This window comes from Sturnira hondurensis, unplaced genomic scaffold (genome assembly GCF_014824575.4).
Source record: "Sturnira hondurensis isolate 20B ecotype Veracruz unplaced genomic scaffold, ASM1482457v3 Scaffold0006496, whole genome shotgun sequence".
Lineage (NCBI taxonomy): Eukaryota > Metazoa > Chordata > Mammalia > Chiroptera > Phyllostomidae > Sturnira > Sturnira hondurensis.
Genome location: NW_028079127.1, coordinates 13,246,812 through 13,267,541, shown reverse-complemented (window position 1 = coordinate 13,267,541; position 20,730 = coordinate 13,246,812). Strand labels below are relative to the sequence as shown.

The window sequence follows — 20,730 nt, the reverse complement described above, 5'->3', positions numbered from 1 at the left end:
CGGTGGCCTTCTGAGTTGCTGAGGTGTGCACTGGGGGTGACCCGCTGCCACCTGCAGGCCCGGGAAGCCCTGGGAGGTCACCGAGTTCCCATTCCCACCTGCGTGCATCTCACTTCAGAGCCAGACACTCCAGCTGGGATGGTGACCGGGTGGCCGAGAGGGTCTGTGCTGGAGAGGGCCAGGCCCTGGGAAACCTCACCCCTCCTCCCCGCCCCCTGCCGCTTTTTTAGGTTATAGGACCTGACTGAGTGTCACACAGAGAGCTAGCCGTGCCACGGGGACAGCAGAGCTGGCCTCCTGCCCCTAGACCGGGCTGCCCCTCCGGAACACCAGGGAGGACCGCCCTTCCAGTCTTTACTGACTAACAGTAAAGAGGGAGGGACGCTGGAGTCCCTCCCGGTGGCACTGGGAGAAAGGACTTGGTGGGGTGGGGTGGGGGGAACTCAGTTGGCCAAAAGCAGCAATACAAACACAGCTTCAAACTGGGGGGCCTGAGCGCTTTTTGTTATTTCTCCCCGGCCCCCCGTAGCTGCTCATTGGGGGGAGCTTTCTTGGCTGACCCCCCGTGTGGCTGGAAGTCCCCCCCGCCGGATGCCCACTGAGCCTGGGCACCACTGCACATTTGGCGGGGGGGGGCCGTACCTGTAGAGATGCCGTCTCCGGGGTAGGTCCTCCGTGCTGAGGAAGTATCTGCGGCGACCGGCAGGGGTGCAGGCGTTAGTGGGCCCCAGGCAGGTTCGGGCCGCCGGTCCTGTGTTCCTGCCGGGGCCGTGTCCCCACACCCACCCTCGGGCTCTGCTGTAGGGGTGCGGACGGTGGCGGTCGGGTGCCCCAGGGTTCGGGTGCGGGAATCTCTCTACAGGGTGTGAGCCTTCCGGAGGGGAGGGACCCCAGACGGAAACCCTGGCTGAGTAACTCCCATCATCTGTTTCCCCTTCGGAGCCCCGACGGGGAGAGCCGGGCCCTGGGCCCTCATCAGGGTGGATGAAGACCAGGTGGGCCTGGACCCGCCTCGGCCCAGATGAACCCCGGCCGCACCTGCTCCCGCCCGAACGCTGGGGAGAAATCACTTCTTTTCCTCTTGGCCTGTTGAGTTTGGAAGTGGGGGCGGGGGATGGGCAGGGAAGAGGCCGGCCTCGCCCAACCTCGTGTGGAGTGAGGCTGCTGGGAAGGCACTCAGCGGGGTGCGGGCTCCCAGAGGCTTGAGGACCCCCGAATGTGGCTTCTGCTCCCCGCGCTGGCGGCCGCCTGCCCCCGCCACCCCGCACACGCGCACTCACATCTTGTTGCGCTTCTCATCGTAGGACAGGATCGCGGTGACGTCCCAGTCCCCGGAGGTGATGGACTGGATGTTGTCGTTGCTGCTGTTGGGCTGGGACAGACAGGCTGGCGTGAGGGGCGGGGCACGGGGCCCCTGTCCCGAGCCCCTGGGTGCTGGGGTGGGGGTGCCGCCCACCGGGCTCGCCCCACCCAGAGGGCGGGTGGGGGGCCCCACTTCCCGCTGGGATGTTTCAAAGGGTCCCCGGCACGTGCTGGCCACGTGGAGAAACCCCGAGTCCGGGGATGAGTGGAGACCTCGAAGCATGTTTGGATCTTGACGAAAGTAACCCATGCCGAGAAAACTCGGGAATCGGGGTTCAGAATGAAGCCCCCAGTTATGACCGGATGGCCGTCAGCCAGTCTGCCGGCCCCCTGGGACACGCGATTAAGTGGAGTGGTCACGGGACACCTGAACCTCACTCAGCCTTTGAGAAAACCGGCCCCTGTCACAGAGTCACCCCCAGTCCCTCCTGTTCTGTGCATGCTGTTCTTTCGGGGACACGCTTGGAATCTGGCTTTCGACACTGCCCCTTTGGGCCTTATCATAAACATGAGCATTCTACTCTCCAGCCAGAGATGATTTCTGGTAACACTATTTACTTAAAAAAATTTTCACCTGAGCATATGTTTATGGATGAGAGAGAGAGAGAGAGAGAGAGAGAGAGACATTGATTGGTTGCCTCCCACACACACCCTTACCAAGGATCTAGCTTGCACCTACGTAAGTATGTGCCCTGACCTGGAATCGAACCCACGGCCTTTCTGGTGCACGGGATGATGCTCCAACCCACTGAACCAGCCGGCCGGGACTCTGAGAACTTTATTTTAAATAAAGTTTTACCTGCCTGCCCCAGGCCCCCATAACTTAGACTCTCACAAATGGAAAACACACCCAGGGTGAGGGTTCCTGAAAATCAGGAATGCCACCCCCCCTCCTCTCCTGAGGGCCGTGTTCCTGAACGTTCAGTTCCAGGGAGTGCCCTCGAGGACGTGGGCAGGCTCCCGGGGGACCGCGCTGCCGGGGACACAGTCCCTCGGCTGTCCTAGACTGTCCGCTCAGACATGTGCTGCCCTTCTCTGAACCAGACCCCAGATTCAGGGCAGTGACTGCCACCCAGTGGCAGCGTGACAGATGAATACCTGAGTTTGGCTGAGGTGGGGCAGCTTGGGAGGCTGGACCATGGGGACCATCGTGCACGGGGTCCCTGGCCTCCAGGACAGAGTGTAGGGGACACCCCGCAGGTGGAGAGGACAGGCTGGCAGGGGCAGAACTGTCATATCAAGTAGTAGACACATGTCCTCGGGCTCACGCCCAATGGACACCAGAATCCCCTCAGAATCTGTCATTCGTGTCACTTGTATTTGGTGACAATAAAGGGCACAGTGTGACCCACGACCCCATTGGGACCTCTGACCTGGACCAGCGCCCGTCCTGCCCCTTCCACTCTCAGTGCCCGGGATTCGCCTTGGGGACTCAGAAGGGGACAAGCGCGCTCCGGGCGGTCACCACCGGAGGCAGCCCCCGAGCCGGCACGCCGGTTCCCGGCTCTCACCTGAGAGGACGACACGGCGATGTGGTAGAACTTGCCCTGCCCGCCCTGCGGGATCGCTCTCACGAAGAAGAACTTGCGCCCGTCCCCGGAGAACAGCGGTTCTTCGTTCTGCAGGCAACAGCAAGCCGGTGAGCCGGGGCGAGGGCTTCGTTTGCTTTCAGGGGGCTGGGTGAGGACAGACGCATCTGGAGGGGCATTTTCCACGTGGTTTCTAATCAGAGGGAGCCGACAGGGTCAGGCTGTCGTGGGGGCCTTTCCTCCCAGGAGCCAGGAGTCCAGGCTTCAGTTTCGTAAGGCCAGGGGAACAATGAAGAATTGACAGGGGACACAGGAGGTGCCCCTACACAGCAGACCTGGGTGTCACCTCAGAGAGCCCGGTGCTCAGGTAGCTGGGGGGCAGCTCGGCCCCCTGGCACCAGGGTCTGTGGAAGCCAGGGCATCTTGCAGGGCCTCCCTGGGGGCACCAATGATCCATCATAAAGAACAGAATTCTGAACACCACCAAACCTGAATCTGCCTGAAAGTAAATTTTGTTCTGTCCTTGCTGTCCGTTGTTTTTGGCCCGCCCGGGAGAGGATCAAAAGAGACAGCAAACAGGGACACATTGGATCCATTGTGAGGATACCGTGCATCTGCTCTAGGCCTTCGGGGAGGGGGGGCGCCTCCCCCCAGGACCTCACTGCGCCGAGGCATGCCCCAGGCTGGAGGAAAGTCCATGAGAACAGCCTGAACATCCTGTTTGCCCTGAGAGAGGAAAGCCCGGGCTGGATCTGCAGCCAGTGGCCACTGTTTCTGCCTGGTCCCCCCAGATCTGAGCAGTCGCTGCTCAGTGCCCTGTGGGTGGCTCTCACCTCGATGAGGCACAAAGAGGTTTTGGGGTAGCATCACCTCAGCCTCCCCAAGCTCCCGTTTGAAAGTTTCCACCACGAACACCACTTAGTCGGCCGCCATACACAGGTTCTGATTCAAGGAGCCAGGCTCACTCCGGGACGAGGGCGGGACAGGACGTGGGCCCCAGCTGGCACGCGGGGCCTCCTCTCCCCGTCACGGGATGAGTACGTGCAAATGTGACGTGCCCAGAGAAATAAACTAACGTGATTAAAATGGCATTTAATCTCCAGGAACATTTGCAATGAAATGAAACCTTTAATCTGCAAATATTTATTTCCCCGTTTAGAGTGGCAAGCACAGCATTTCCAAGCCGAGGAAATGAGACAACGGCAGGGAATTGGCTGTATTCCTGGGGCTCCTATTTGCCGAATGCAGGGCGGATACCCCCATGGTGCCCCCCGGCTTTCTGGGGAAGGGTTGGCACTTTCGGCAGAGAAAAAAATGCTCTGGATAAATGGCAGAAAGAATTAATTCTGGCCTGGACTGTTGTTTTGTAGACTGAGAAGGCGTGGATCACGGGAACGTCCTCTNAGAAATAAACTAACGTGATTAAAATGGCATTTAATCTCCAGGAACATTTGCAATGAAATGAAACCTTTAATCTGCAAATATTTATTTCCCCGTTTAGAGTGGCAAGCACAGCATTTCCAAGCCGAGGAAATGAGACAACGGCAGGGAATTGGCTGTATTCCTGGGGCTCCTATTTGCTGAATGCAGGGCGGATACCCCCATGGTGCCCCCCGGCTTTCTGGGGAAGGGTTGGCACTTTTGGCAGAGAAAAAAATGCTCTGGATAAATGGCAGAACGAATTAATTCTGGCCCGGACTGTTGTTTTTTAGACTGAGAAGGCGTGGATCACGGGAACGTCCTCTTTACACTAATCCCTGGAACGTTCCACGGTGGGCGGGAGAAAGGCCAGCCTCGGAGCTTCCCTGAGGCTTGGTTTCTCAGGCAGTAAATGGATTTTAGTGAGAAAGTGGTAGACGTGGATATTGTTTTGTCCTCATCGGAGGACATTTCTTTATTGCTTTTTAAAAAAATTAATTAATTTTTAGAGAGAGAGGAAGGGAGGAGGAAAAAGAGGGAGAGAACATCAATGTGTGGTTGCCTCTCGAGCGCCCCCTACTGGGGACCTTGCTTGCAACCCAGGCATGTGCCCTGACTGGGAATTGAACCGGTGACCCTTTGGTTCGCAGGCTGGTGCTCAATCCACTGAGCCACATGAGCTGGGACTCTTCATTGCTTTTTAGTGAGACAGGAAGGGAAAGAGAAAAAGCATTGATATGACAGGGAAACATTGATCCGTTGCCTCTTGCAGGCTTCCCAACAGTGGCTGAAACCCGCAACTCTTCAGTGTGCAGGGGCGACGCTCCAACCCACGGAGCCACCGGCCGGGGCGGAAACCAGGGTGTTAACTCTGGTCCCGACTCTGGTGGATTTGGGGGGAAGCGTTTCTCGTCTCTCTGGGTCACAGATGGCTGATCACGCATGACACCCGGTCTCTTACCCTCTGTTCATAGCACATCAGTGCAAAACGACTTCCTTTTCTCAGTGAGATGCTTTGGGAGCGAGCGGGGGACTTCCTGCCACGTTCATCTTGGCCAGATTGTGAAATCACAAAACCGAAACCCCCACTAGAGAACGATGGTCAGAAATGGACCGACAGGACTGAATCTCCAGCAGGAGCGAGATGGGCCTGGTGCAGGGTGCCGGTGAATCCACATCAGGACCTGCTCTGAAGGTCACAGGCAACAGTGATGGGAAGTGTAGGCCGATCATCTTTGCCTCTTCTTGTTGGCCCTTTGGAACCTCTGTGGGGGTCCCACTGCCTCTGGGCAGAGGGAAATGGAGGAGATGGAAGTTCTGATGGATGGCCAGGGATGCTCCAACTCACCCTGCTGCCCTGGCAATGAGTAGTCAGCTGACAGGTGATCTGAGCAGACTGTGTCTCTGGGATGTTGGTACCATGTCCCAGACTCCAGTGTTCTCCCCAAATGGCACTGTGCCTGGGCCAGTGGGGCTGAGCATCTGGGATGCCTTTGTGATGGCAGGTGGTCAGCAGCCTCACTGGCAGCAGACGGCAGGTCCAACCACAAATCACTTTTGTAATTTGCCTTCTAGGACCTCCCGGTGTCTTGAAGGATGTGGGAAACTACAGATTAATTACGTCATGAGAAATCACGGAAACTGGATGTTCTGATGCCGTGAAACTGCAGAACACAAAAGCACCACCCTCTTGGAGGAAAGGGCTCTTTCAGGGGACTTTCTCCCTTATCCCCGAGACGGCACGGCTCGGCTTTCCGCAGCTGTTTGCTTCGTACAGGCTTTAAAGTCTATATTTTAAGACTGTAACTCCCTGCTCCACTTTAAGGGCTCGCTTGATTTTGTGTGGAACGGTCCAGCTTCTCAAATGGCACCTGGGCTGCCGACGGGGTGCTGGGTGGGTGTTCCCGCATGGACGAGGAGCACAGGCGGATGAACGCAGAACTGTCTCTCGGTGGCTGGGTCTCTCTGGTCCCTCTGCAGAGCTGACGCGGGGGTGAGCAGCGGGAATGGGGGCAGCTCCATGGGCCCCAACCTGTGACCACCCCCTGGGATGCTGGCCGGCGGGAGCGCCCAGCAGGGAAGCAGGGACCCCGTGACGGGGCCTTCCAGCAGTTCCCACCGCCCAGCAAGAACAGCTTTCAGGTGCCTCGGTAAGTCCGTCCCCCACCGCCTCCTCTTCCGGGGGGCCGGTTCCCACTCCGCTCTCCCTGGTCCCCGCCCACCGGGAACTCAACGTTGAAGTTTCTGGAATGTATATTAAGGTGATTCGCATTTGCTGCACTGAAAAATGGGTGTGCGCCTTTCTCCTTCCTTTTTACACTGCGATGTCTAGAGAGCCAAGGCTGCAGCTGGTTCATTTATTTTATTTTTTATATCCTCCCATTGTGGGAGGATGTGTTTCTACAATTTGAAAGAGAGAGAGGGAGAGAGAGAGGTTGGTTGCCTCCTGCACACGCCCTGACTGGGGATAGAACCCGCGACCTTTTGGTGCACGGGATGACGCGCAAGCCCCCTGAACCACGCTGCTCAGGGCTCTAGCTGGCTCATTGTTTTAAAAGTTGAGGTGAAATTCACATGACACAAAACGAAACATTTTAATAACAGTGGCATTGCAGTACATTGGTTGTGAATGTACTACACCATCTGTAGCTGACTCCCAAACGTGTTCGTCTCCCTGAATAGAAACCTCTCTCCGTGAAGTTGTTGCGAGCCATTCCCGGCTTTCTGTTGCTGCAGAAAGCAGCAATAAACTGTGTGTATTCTGCGCATTTCCATGGGATCGTTCCGAGGCGGGTTTCGGCATCTGGCTGCTTTCGCTCGGCGTAATGCTCCTGTGGTGAGATGGTGGGAACGACCCGAAGGTCCATCAGCCCGAGAAGCAGATGCGGAGGGTGGAAGGCTCTTCACCGCCGCGTGGCTATGACCTGGAGTGGCTGCCTCATCACTGACACCCATGGTGCCTGGCACGTGCCTGGCATGACCCATCCACCGCAGTCGAACAGAAACCTGTACAGATAATGGCCTTTCTCTGGCCCTTCCCTCCATCTCTCTGGCCTTGTATCTGACGTACAGGGAACGCCATCACACACATCACTGTGGCTGTCTGTGCTTGGATGTCACTGGCCCAGGTGGCCTTTGGGGACATCCCAGCCCCCTCCCAGCATAATTCCCCCACCAGTATCTCAGGGTTCCCAACCTTGCTCCTTCTTTTTCTCTAGCTTGGAGATGGCCTCAAACTTGGATACAGGAAAACAAAAGAGGCCCCAGCGGCCATTCCTTTGTTGGGTAAGGTGGGTGGGAATCAGAACTGGGTACATTTAAAGGTGACAGTGTCCATTTCGGAGGCCATCGCCCCCAAGAGAAGAGCTGGAAGTCTGAGATGGATTGCGAACTCCCGGACAAAAGAGCACACACCGGTCAGCGCCGCTCCGTTATCCTTACAGAGCCGCAGCAGCAGGCCCGCTGCCCGGTCTGGGGATATCCCACAAACGGGACCCATCACAGGGACCGGGAAGCACACCTGTGCCCGCCTCACGGGATCTGGAGACTCGGCCCTGGTGTGATTCTCCCCACAGAACCTTCAGACGGCTTCTGTCCCCTGAGGGAGGAAAAGAAGGAAGCAGGCTTCCCAAACGCCTGCACCCGTTCTTTCTACGGTCAGGTGTGGAAAGAGCAAAGAGAAAGACGATGCCAGTGTGTAGGGTTTTATTTTGTGTGTAAACTTCATCTTTTCTGGGCTCAGGAATGAGTCACCGTAGGGCGCCCCCGACTTCTAACATCCGGTTTCCCAGAACCAGCGTTGGCGGGCATCTCTTAGCGGAGTCAGGGCTGGAAATGGGCTTGGCGTCCGGTCCCCAGGACGGCTCGAGCCGAACCCGAGCGGCACCCACCGCACACGAGTTCCCCACGAAACCACGTGGGGAGAACAGATATTACCCACGTTTTCATTTTCTTCTCCCGTAGCAGGCCATACGTCGGCACCTTTGATGGACACGCCATGTCTAACTCACCTGGAGGGCCGCATCTCCCTGAGGCCTCGGCACTCACCAAACACCTCATGTCGTCAGAGCTGGGACTGTCAAGCCATCGTCACAGAGGGCCACGTGGGGAACGGGGTGGTGGCTGGGCAACCCTACGCACCAGAGCCACCCACTCTATGGGTCTAATCCTCGGGTCCCCGTAGGATTCGCTGTGAGATGCCGTTGTCCGTGGGAAACGCCCCCACACGGCGCATCTCGGGGGGTGGGGGGGCGAGGCAACGAATCGGGTGGGGACTCAAACGTGGAATAGTTACCTGTCTGTGCAGCCAGGCCTCACTTTCATCCTCGTGTTTCTGCAATGAAATAAAAGCATTAGAGAGGGGGCTTTGGGTGAGCCGTGTGCCTGTGACCCACAGCGCAGAACTGAGTCACCTCCCCCCATGGCAGTGGCCTAGGCACACACAGAAGCTCCGTGGCCGCTCGGGGGAGGTGGTCCCGGCTCTTTGCTTGGTCCNATACTGGTCAGCGCCGCTCCGTTATCCTTACAGAGCCGCAGCAGCAGGCCCGCTGCCCGGTCTGGGGATATCCCACAAACGGGACCCATCACAGGGACCGGGAAGCACACCTGTGCCCGCCTCACGGGATCTGGAGACTCGGCCCTGGTGTGATTCTCCCCACAGAACCTTCAGACGGCTTCCGTCCCCTGAGGGAGGAAAAGAAGGAAGCAGGCTTCCCAAACGCCCGCACCCGTTCTTTCTACGGTCAGGTGTGGAAAGAGCAAAGAGAAAGACGATGCCAGTGTGTAGGGTTTTATTTTGTGTGTAAACTTCATCTTTTCTGGGCGCAGGAATGAGTCACCGTAGGGCGCCCCTGACTTCTAACCTCCAGTTTCCCAGAACCAGCCTTGGCGGGCATCTCTTAGCGGAGTCAGGGCTGGAAATGGGCTTGGCGTCCGGTCCCCAGGACGGCTCGAGCCGAACCCGAGCGGAACCCACCGCACACGCGTTCCCCACAAAACTATGTGGGGAAAACAGGTATTACCCACGTTTTCATTTTCTTCCCCTGTAGCAGGCCATACGTCGGCACCTTTGATGGACACACCATGTCTAACTCACCCGGAGGGCTGCATCTCCCTGAGGCCTCAGCACTCACCAAACACCTCGTGTCGTCAGGAGCTGGGACTGTCAAGCCATCGTCACAGAGGGCCACGTGGGGAATGGGGTGGTGGCTGGGCAACCCTACGCACCAGAGCCACCCACTCTATGGGTCTAATCCTCGGGTCCCCGTAGGATTCGCTGTGAGATGCCGTCCTCTGTGGGAAACACCCGCACACGGTGCATCTTGGGGGTGGGGAGCGAGGCAACGAATCGGGTGGGGACTCACACGTGGAATAGTTACCTGTCTGTGCAGCCAGGCCTCACTTTCATCCTCGTGTTTCTGCAATGAAATAAAAGCATTAGAGGGGGGGCTTTGGGTGAGCCGTGTGCCTGTGACCCACAGCGCAGAACTGAGTCGCCTCCCCCCATGGCAGTGGCCTAGACACACACAGAAGCTCTGTGGCTGCCCTGGGGAGGTGGTCCCGGCTCTTTGCTTGGTCCCACAGTGTGGCTCAGAGCCGAGCCCAGGTGTCCCCGAGCAAGGATAATGTCACTCTCCCCAGAGACAAAGGCAATCCATGCTAGGTAGGAAGCCTTTGGGAAATGGGGTGCTTTTCCCATCCCAGGGCCATCGCTGACCAGGTGGGCACTTGCCCACTGAAAGGCAAACCTCAGGTGCTGCTCTGTTTTAGGGGTTTGTGGGTGCATGCGTGTGCGTGTGTGTGCACGGACATCGGTTGACTTCCCAGTTCACCACTTTGAGTGACAAGAGTCTGTAACAGCTGGGGCTGCGAACCGAGCTCCACCCACTTGGGTTGCCAGTTCCCAGTCCGGGCACAGGCCTGGGTTGTGGGCCAGTTCCCAGTAGGGGGCGTGCGAGAGGCAACCACACATAGGTGTTTCTCTCCCTCCTTCTCCCTCCCTTCCCCTCTCTCTAAAATAAATAAATGAATAAATAAATAAATATTAAAAAGTAAATCTTACAGAACCACTCGGAATACAGTATCATAGAGAATCAAACAAAACGAATCCCCAAACCCCAAGAAACAGCGGCTCAGCACAATGAGGGCACCCCGAGGTGCCAGGGACCCACCCCTGGGGTGACGCATGATGTTGGGGGCCCAGGCCGGGGGTTGCGGGGACTCCCCAGCTTCCCAGCGCGTGCCCACCTTTCCCCCCTCCCCTACCAGCGAGCCCCTTGGAATAACCGGGATCTGCTCTAAATGATGTGCCTAAACCAGGTTCACCGCAGACTGCGACTCACTTAGGCAGCACAGTGACAGCGGCTGCTTTGGGGTTCCCAAGTCACAACAAACCTTTTTTTCTCTTCAGGCGGGACACGAAGATTTGGGGCCCCAGGGCAGAGCGCACCACAGGAAGGCACGGAGGGGCCGAGCCCTGGGCTTACAGCAGTACTCGCGTCGTCCACCAGGTGGCAGCAGAGCGCACACCTGCAGGTAGGCTGCCACCGGACAGGTGGGCTCAGGTCCTGCTCCCCGCCCCATACCTTGGTGCAGACGCCGGTGGTGGCATCGCAGAGGGTGAGGATGGACACGTTCTGGGCGCGGCTCAGCCAGTTCACGGCGACCTTGGTGCTGGTGGCCCACTTCACCATGGTGATGTAGTATTCCCTGTCAATGCACACATGTACAGGGTGAGCAGCTGGTGGGGACCGCGGGGCCCAGAGACGGGCGCCCCCCAGCCCCCTGGACACCAGGGCTGCAGCTGGAGTGCATCTGGGGGGGTAGTCACAGGCTCCAAAGGGGGGCCCCTGCCTGTGCCAAGCTCAGTTCTGCCTTCCTTTGCCCTCTTTGACCTTTAGCTGACTGGGGACTGGACCTTGGCTGGGGCATCCCCTGGTTTAATAGCCTAGAGGTCACAGCCGGCTGTCACCCAAAGCCGGACACACCACCGAGTTCTGGGCTCTGTATTCTCTGGGGCAGAAAAGGCAAGGTCACTGCCACAGGGTAGACGAGATCACAAGGAAACTACAATTGAACATGAGAGAAATCGGATTCAGGGAAATGGGGGACACTTGGGAAGCCCTCCCAGAACCCAGGGCAAAGGGTCACCTCTGGGAAGGTAGGGGCCTTTCCTGGAGAAACCAGGGTGGGTGGCAGAGGAACCCCAGGGTGGGTGGCAAGGACGGAGGGAGACATGCCCACAGGGGGCGGAACGATCCCACTGTGCAGATGAAGGGCATTGTCCACATTCCAGGCAGATGAGTGAGCCCCCCAAACAGGTCCTGATGGGACCCTCGAGTCCTAAGGAAAAAAGCTCAGTAATAAGTTTCGACAAAGGGTCAAAATTTCCACTGCTGTCAACTTTCTCCACTGCCATTTAACAATTCGGTGTGTATTTAATGAGAAGCCCCGTCTAAATCGTGCCTTCTTGAATAGACTGCCTGCTGAAGGCACGGATTTGATTTGACGCAAAAGGCACAGAGTTATAAGCTTAACGCGCGTGAAGATCACCTCCAAGATCCACTCTTCCCTCTCAGGCCTCGAGCAACTCTCAATGTGATTACAAAGTTGAATGCAAACGTTCAAAGTTGCTATCAAGAGATAAAAATGATATCAAATAAAAGAAACATTGGGTGACTATTTAATGTAATTATTCACACTGCGTAACGAGAAGATTCATAACAGACACACAAACGGTGAAAGAGAAAGATGCCACTTAAGAAAAAAAGGAATACAGGCCCTGGCTGGCGTAGCTCAGTGGATTGAGCACAGGCCTGCGAACTACGGGATCTCGGTTTGATTCCCAGTCAGGGCACATGCCTGGGTTGCAGGCCAGTTCCCAGCAAGGGGCGCAGGAGAGGCAACCATACATTGATACTTCTCTCCCTCTCTCCTTCCCTTCCCCTCTAACGATAGATGAATAAAATCTTTAAAAAATAAGAAACAGAAAAAAAGGAATACAAATACATTATGTTCCTAGAGTAAGAAGCTCCATGAGGGGTAGCGTTTTCAAAGTCATAGTCAGTTTGCAAGGTCGGCATTAATGACATTGAAGCTTTAAGGGGCAGTGCACCTGCCTGATTCATTTCTGTGTCTTGTGTCGTGCACATGGGCCTTCGCATGTGATAAATACTGACGACTTGTTAAGGAGAGCGATTTACTTCCAAGACAAAGAGCAAGGAGCTTCTTTTCCGAGAGAGAGCCGCTCACAAAATAATTCTAAAGCTCATCTAAAAGGAGAAATGAACAGCAATGGCCAAGATGGTTTTTTTTTTTTTTTTAAGATGCTAACCCTGATGAGAGGGGGTTTGAATAAAAAGATGCTAAGGCTACAGTTTGGCTCTCCACTTTTACTGATGCAAGAATCAGTAAGTCTGCCCTGGCTGGCGTAGCTCAGTGGATTGAGCACGGGCCTGCGAAGCAAAGGGTCGCTGGTTCGATTCCCACTCAGGGCACATGCCTGGGTTGCAGGCCAGTTCCCAGCAGGGGACACATGAGAGGCAACCACACACTGATGTTTCTCTCCCTCTCTCCTTCCCTTCTCCTCTCTCTGAAAATAAATAAATAAATAAATAAACAAACAAAATATTTAAAAAAAAGAATCAGTAGGTCTGCAAGTGGATGAACAGCCTGGAATCACAACAGTTTATACAGGAACAGAACAGCTTATTTAATAATTTCATATTTTAGACTTCCGCCAAGATGGAGGCGTAGGTGGAAACACTGTGCCTTCTCCCACAACCAAGTTTGAATACAACAAAGGTTTAGTAAACAAAGACGCAGCCAAAGAACAGAAAATTAAACTATACGGAAGTCCGACAACAACCAACCCTTCAACCTGGATGGTAAGAAGGGCGGAGCCAGCAGCGGAGCAGGGTCCGGCAGGAAAGATCCCCTGACCCAGGCGCGTAGGCAGCTGGAGTAGTAGCTCGGACCCAGTGAGGGTGCGTGCGGGGCAGGCTGGCCACGGTCACACATTCGTGCACAGGTGAACCAGCAGAGGAGTGAGCAGTGAGACGGACCACGAGGCCCTGGCGGCGGGAGGAGGCAGAGGGGACTGCCATTGCTTTCCTTTGACCCCGCCCCCACATATAGCGTCACAACCCAGCAACTGAGTGGCCCCGCCCTGGTGAACACCTAGGGCTCCGTTGCTCCTCATATGTAACAGGCGTGAACAGTCCAAAATATGGCTCAAGAAGAACTCAAAGCCCCAGAGCTGATAACTCTAAGCAACCAAGAAATAGCCAGCCTATCAGATGCACAGTTCAAAATACTGGTGATCAGGATGCTCCCAGAACTGGTTGATTCTGGTCGCAAATTAGAGGAACATATGAAGGCTAAACTAATTGAAATGAAGGGAGATGCACAGGAAACCAAGAGCGATGTAAAGGAAACAGGGACTCAAATCAATGGAATGGACCAGAAGGAAGAACGAAACATCCAACCAGAAAGGAATGAAGAAATGAGAATTCAAAACAATGACGAGAGGCTTAGGAACCTCCAGGACATCTTTAAACGTTCCGACATCCGGATTATAGGGGTACCAGAAGGGGAAAAGAAACAGCCACGAGTGGAAAACTTATTTGAACAAATAATAAAGGAGAACTTCCCCAGTCTGGCAAAGGAAATAGACTTCCAGGAAATCCAGGAAGCTCAGAGAGTGCCAAAGAAGTTGGACCCAAGAAGGAACACACCAAGGCACATCATAATTACATTAGCCAAGACTAAAATGAAGGAGAGAATCCTAGAAGCAGCAAGGGATAAGGGGACAGTCACCTACAAAGGAGTACCCATCAGACTGTCAGCGGATTTCTCAAAAGAGACCTTACAGGCAAGAAGGGGCTGGAAAGAAGTATTCCAAGTCATGAAATCCAAAGACCTACAGCCAAGATTGCTTTATCCAGCAAAACTTTCATTTAGAATGGAAGGACAGATAAAGTGCTTCTCAGATAAGGTCAAGTTCAAGGAGTTCATCATCACCAAGCCCTTATTATATGAAATGTTAAAGGGACTTATCTAAAAGAAAAAAAGATGAAAAATATGAACAGTGAAAGGACAGCAAACTCACAGTTATTAACAACCACACCTAAAACCAAAGCAAACCAAGAGGACAGCTAGATCAGGAGTGGAACCATAGAAATGAAGATCACATGGAGGGTTAGCAACAGGGGAGTGGGAGGAGGAGAAGGGGGAGAAGGTACAGAAAATAGCATAGACAGTAGGTAGAAAATAGATAGGGGGTGGGCAAGAATAGTAGGGGAAATATAGAATCTAAAGAAGTTGAGACACGTGGTCATAAACTAAAGGGGGGGAGAGGGTGTGCAGGGTGGAGGGGAATGAAAGGGGGGAATAGAACAACTGTAATGGTATAATCAATAAAATATATTAAAAATAAATAAATAAATAAATAAATATTAAAAAAACAAAAAGATGCCAAAACAGCACGTGAGCAAATTGAAATGGAGGTGATAAGTGCTCAATACAGGTTTTTATAAGCAAATACTTTTGCAAAGCCATATTTACTATTGGCACATTAAGTCTTTGGTTTTATATAAAATGTTCAAGACTAGAGAAAAAATTCAAGATGCAATTATAATATAATATCACCAGTTATAGTATGGCACTAAAGCGATCAATGGCACCTGATTTGTGCATTCCCTAGTGCTAACAAAAACCACAAAAAAATAATTTCCTATTTTATGATAGCATCATCCCAAACCAGTGGGGAAAGGACGATGGATACAGTCTGCACTGTGGGGAATGTGGCTTAATTATTAAAGAGCAGGCAAGCAGAGAACAAGCATGCATTTCTAGAAGAGAAATCTCAAAGGAAAATTGATTGAAATGCTCACCACAGTTAATGGGGTGGCAGGGGATTATCTGCTCCTAGGAGGCAGAGATGACTTTTTAAATAAGGAGGAGGTCATTAAGGATGAATGGGAGGTTTCTGACTAGAGTTGGCAGTTTCCTCCCATTTGAGAGAGAGTCTCCTCTCTCCAGAAACCTAACTGCGATGACAATGAAGGCATAAAATAGGTATATTTTCACACTGAAGAGGACAACAGCAAAGGGGCTAGATTTTGCTCCTTTTCTGGAAAACAGGAAGCAGAGAGAAGAGTTGTAAGGGCTGAGGCTGGTTGGAAGAATCAGTGACCTAAAATGCCCATGAAGGTGGACCCCGAGGGAACGTCGGGGTCTGGAGGTCCAGGTGCAATAATATGACATGTGACAGAGAACTGTGGCTGAACAGGAGTCTCATGGGAGGGTCTCTGAGTGACAGAGATGACAAAGGAAAACACAGGTAGGTACAATGTTATTTCAACATCCAAAAAGCTTTCGGGAACAAGAAAGCACGTGATCCCCAGTGGGGCAGGCATCAGAGAAATATCAGGTCTGCCACCGGCAGCACGGAGGTCCAGAGGCAGTGAGACTACGTCCCCACGCTGGAGGGACCACGGTTTTCAGAGGACACATCTGTGCACAGCTAAGATTTTCAACGAATGTGAGAAAAAGGCATTTTTTTTTTAGAGATTCAAGAATTCAGAAAGTTTACTGCTCACAGTCGTGTTCTAGGGAAGCACCTCGAGGAGGTGCCCCAGGCAAAAGTGGGCGGAGGTGGAGGGAGACGGTGATGCACTGGTCCCCACGGGGAGGGCGGGAAGGGACGCCCCAGGACGGCGTCAAGAAGGACAGTGGTGGGTGCTTGGTTGGAGAGAGCAGTCTGGGGGGGAAGGCATTGCAGAGGAGCGCCCGGAAGGGCGCGATGAAACCCAACAGTCCAAGTGAAAAAGAAAAGCAATGGAAACCTCCAGGAAAAACAAAAGGCTGAATGGAAAAGAGACAGTCGCAGACTCAGCTCTACCGTGAAAGCTAATCCCTCGGAGTAACGTCCATGCTATTGATCAATTTTCATGTTTTAGAATCGGCCCACAGATAAGGAAGACTTGCTCACGGCTACCAGAAAGAATGCACATGCTGTCCATTTCAATGATATAAAATCAAATCAAAAGACAGAAGTTCCTAAGTGGCAGGAACAGGGAGGGGCCCTGCAGGAAAAGGCAGGACTAATGCTTTCCTCTGGCGAACTGGGGAGTTATGAGGTTTTGCTTGTCGTAATGCAACACTGTAGCAGTGTTACCTAAGTTTGTGAAGGTGTATAACCCAGAGAGAAAACAAAATGCACATAGAAGGAGAAGGCAGAGGGCTGGAGAGGTAAGTGCGCCCATTTCTTCTCCATCCTAAAATAGGGCAATAACAGCCCTGGCTGGGTAACTCAGCGGGTTAGAGCATCGTGCCAATATGCCAAGGTTGCAGGTTCGATCCCTGGTCAGGGCACCCACAAGAATCAACCAATGAAGGCATACATGAGTGGAACAACAAATGGATGTTTCTCCCTCTCTGGAATGAATTTTTAAAGACAACACAAATGAACACATTAATGAGTAGAAATCAGTGAAATGAGCATTTTTTAAGGGATGGGACATTACTCTCAGGGGAAGTGGTGTAAGAGAGGTCTCCCTTCGGGGTCGGGATGGCTGAGCGGGGAAGGAAAAAATGATTGCTTTCACTATAGCCCCTTCTGTATGACTTTGCTTTAAGCAGGAATATTCAGTACTCTGGTAAAGAGGAAACGGAAAGGTAAACATAAATGAAAATTGACAACAACCAAGAAGGAAATGGGTGGCAGTCCGGAGAGACACGTTAGTGACCCTGGATGAAGCCAGGCCTGTGGGTTGGCATGAGGGACGCAGGGACAGGTGTCCGCCCTCTGGGTGCCTCTGGCCAGACTGAGTTAATAAGAACAAGGTAATTTTTCCAAGTGCCTCAAGAAGTGAACCGTTAACAGCAAAGAAGACAGGAAAAGGCGGGTCAGCAGAAGGACATTTCATTAAGAGTATTAACCAATTAATTTGACAAGTCAGTAAAAATGTATATCCACAAAGGCGGTAAGATCTGATTAGCCGGGCAGCACACTGAGTGTGTGGGTTGCATCAGAGAAGAAGATAAAAAGTTTGAACTTGAACTCAGCCTCTTGCCCTTTAGCCAAGATCATAGAGGTGAGTGCCTCCCAGTGGTCACCCCTCTCGGGACAGGGAAGGGCTGCCCACAAGTTTTCAATGCTGATCCAGGCCTGAAAGGAACTTTCACCAAATCAGACAGAAGCTGCTTCTCCAGAGAACACACCTACACACACTGAATATTTTTTCTGTCCTCTGGAACCCAGAGAAACGGAGCCAGTATGTTTGACTTGGGCCCGCGAGGCGTTCCTGCTCGTATAAACTGCGCTCAGCTGCTCACGGCTCCCAGGTGCCCCGGGCATCGTGGGGGCTTGGCTTGGAGGCACGTCCATGGTTCCTGAACTTTCCAGAGTGGGGCCTTTGGCAGCCTCTCCCCAGGCGAGTGCCCCTCCAGCGTGGTGGGGGCCTGCGTCCTGGGTCTGGGCCCTCTTTTCCAAGGACAATGGCACTTTCACAAGACCCGGCTGAACCCCTCTGCAGAGGCGCTGTGGGCACTGGGCGTGCGCGCTGTGTAGGGGGGGGAGGGGCAGCCCACAGGCAATGAAGTCAGAGGACCCCACACGCCCACCCCCTCCTGCTGAGTAGTCAGGGCGAGCCCACAGCCTGCTTTTCCCTGTGGAGTTCTCAGGCGTCTTGGGTGGGGAAGCAACCCACCCAAGAACAGTGACAATGGTGTGGAAGAGACCCCCCCAGACCCTGTGTCCTCCATGGCCATGGTCACCTTTCCCCGCCCCTGCGACCTGTGATGCCAGCCCCCTCACCCCGTGGTGCCTCCCTGTCCTCAACAACCCCCTGGCAGCAGGGCAGGGAGCTCCTTGGGGCAACGAGCAAAGGGCCCGCCTCATACTGTCCCGACCCAGTGCCCAGGCTGGGGACTCAGAGAGAAATCTACCAAACACTCAAGGCGGGAAGAATCTCGTGTCTCTCGGCCACAGGGGGCAGCACTGAGCAGATGGAGGAGAGAGGGGGTGGGATGAGAAAGACTGAGATGCCAATAAAGTGAACAGTAGTTAGAGGAGGTCACCCCTCAGGGGGGTGCTGATGTCGCCAACAAAGAGGGGGCGCAGAGTGTCTAATGGGACATGGTGACAGGGCCCTGCTGCCCTGTGGCTTCTCCTGTGGAGCCTGTGGTGCAAGTGCAGGTGACAAACCCCGGGTCCCAAGCTGACGTCACTGTGACGTCACCCCACCTGCCTTGAGGACTCAAGGACGGGGACCAGAGCCTTTCCACAGGTGCCAGGTTTGCCCCACCTGGGGGTGTGGCAAGGTGCCATCACCACCACTCAGAGAGTCAGGGGACACCTGAAGAGCTACAACCGGCAGTGACGGTGCTGGGTGTCTGTGGTACTGTCTGCCAAGGCTATGTCACCAGAGGAGAGAGGTGGCATCAGAAACAGTGTTTAATTAACCCCAGACCCTAACCCCTAAACCTAGCCCTAACCCTAACCCCTAAACCCTAACCCCTGACCCTAACCCTAAACCCTAACCCCTGCCCCCAACCCTAACCCTAAACCCTAGCCCTAACCCTAACCCTAACCCTAGACCTAACCCCTGCCCCTAACCCTAACCCTAGACCTAACCCTAACCCTAACCCTAACCCAAACCCTAACCTTAAACCCTAACCCTAGCCCTAACCCTAAACCCTAGCCCTAACCCTAACTCTAACCCTAACCCTAACTCTAGTCCTAACCCTAACTGTAACCTTAACCCTAAACTCCAACCCTAACTACAGCCCAAGAGGACACTAGGACTGCTGACGATGACCAGGGGGCATGGGGGTCTGCTCAGCCGGGACGGCGGGGGTGGACCGGGAGACACGGACGGTGCACCGAGGGTCCCAGCAATGAGGCGGTGACTCTGCACAAGTCCCCTGCCCTCTGTGGGCCCCCTTCTTCCCCTCGACGGAGGGGGCAGGAAGTGCAAGGGACATGGGGACACTTGCTGGCCCCTTCCATTCATACAGCCCAACAAATAGGAAGTCAGTAAGAAGACAGGGGCGAGGGACAGATGTGCGTGCGGGTGGGAGCGGTGAATCCCATCTGCTCACCCCTCGGCGCACACCTGGCTCGGTTAAAACCACGAGGGCTCAACAGTTTCGACAGCCCCCAGCCTCCTGCTCACGCCACCGAATCACGTCCGGGGTGTGACAGCTGGGCCCACGGGGCAGACTCTGCCTGTCACTTACCCCTTTGAGTTCACGTCCCCTGGCTTATGCAGCCTCATGACCCGGACTTGAAAAACTTTGTCCGGGGTGCCACCAGCATCTCCACAGGTCGACGTGGAGTTCCTGGTTGAAAGAGTTGGTCGGTCCAGGGAGGTGGCTTACGGATGGGGCTGGGGGAGGCGGAACCACGTTCTGTTTTTCTGCCGCGCACGAGCCTGCCAAAGAGCGGGGCGTGGTTGTGTCTCTATTCGCAGCGTCTCCAGAACCATCCGGCTGCCTTTTCAAACACGGGCCACAGCTGTGTCGAGCGTGCTGTCTTCACCGGACGCCCCCGTCCGCAGACCTCCAAGGCTCCCATTCCCAGGTGTCTAAAGCACCGGACATCTGTGCTGACCTCAGCATCGGAACCGAGACCAATGGGAACATCCAGAATGCCCTGGTCAGTGAGTGACAGAATCCAGCCTGGTTCCACGGCAGCACGCGCGGCTTCTGGCCCCGGGGGGTAACGAAGCCCGCCCCGGGGCAGACGCTGTGACCACGGCAGCTGTCTGGCCGAGCGGACCTCCTTGAACTGCCCCCTGAAACAAACTCCCGTGAGTACCAAGGTGCCCACGTCCTCGCCGGGACGCAGGAGGTAGAGGCATCGATAGGGCCCCCCTGAGGGCACGGAGAGCATTCCCGCGTGACGACTTCACCCCCAGAACACTCTCAAGAAAACTTGGAAATCCCGTTCGGAGGAAACAGCCGCCTTCCCAGAGTCAGTAATTTGAGCGCAAAAGACGAGACCAGAAATTCAGATTCAGGGAGAGACGAGTTTGCTCCCCCACCCCCCGTACCCCGCCCTCGCAGCTTCCCGCATCCGGTGGCAGGATGGCATCGAGGGCTAAAATTTTTGGCATTTGCCTCTCAGAGCTGGACCAGGACAACCGAAGACGTCTCGGTCTTCCAGAATCCCACGACATCGGGTTAAGTCAATTTGCCCGTCCTGAAAAGATGGGCTCAGCTCGTCCCCGCCCTGCCCCTCGGCCTTTCCCTTCCAGGGGCCGTGGGTGGGGACAGGACACAGCTCACAGGACAATAAAGCACAGAGACCACCCTGATCGGTATGTTCTCTGAAGAAAACTGAAGAAGCAAGGAGTGGGTGCTGAGCTGTGAGCGCACTGATGGGGCCCGTGTGCCATGGGAACCCCCGGGCAAA

At 54.6% G+C, this 20,730-nt stretch overlaps 1 protein-coding gene across 1 annotated transcript in view; it reads right to left on the bottom strand.

Annotated features, from left to right (window-relative positions):
• The window catches only part of DPP6 (dipeptidyl peptidase like 6), a 190,076-nt gene that overhangs the window by 29,717 nt on the left and 139,629 nt on the right, over positions 1-20,730 (bottom strand). The window contains exons 11-15 of the mRNA XM_037049919.1: positions 10,895-11,018; positions 9,689-9,727; positions 2,874-2,981; positions 1,281-1,372; positions 643-690 (exon numbers count right to left, since the gene is read on the bottom strand). Of these exons, the coding sequence (XP_036905814.1) occupies positions 643-690; positions 1,281-1,372; positions 2,874-2,981; positions 9,689-9,727; positions 10,895-11,018 (411 nt within the window). The remainder of the gene's footprint in view (positions 1-642; positions 691-1,280; positions 1,373-2,873; positions 2,982-9,688; positions 9,728-10,894; positions 11,019-20,730) is intronic.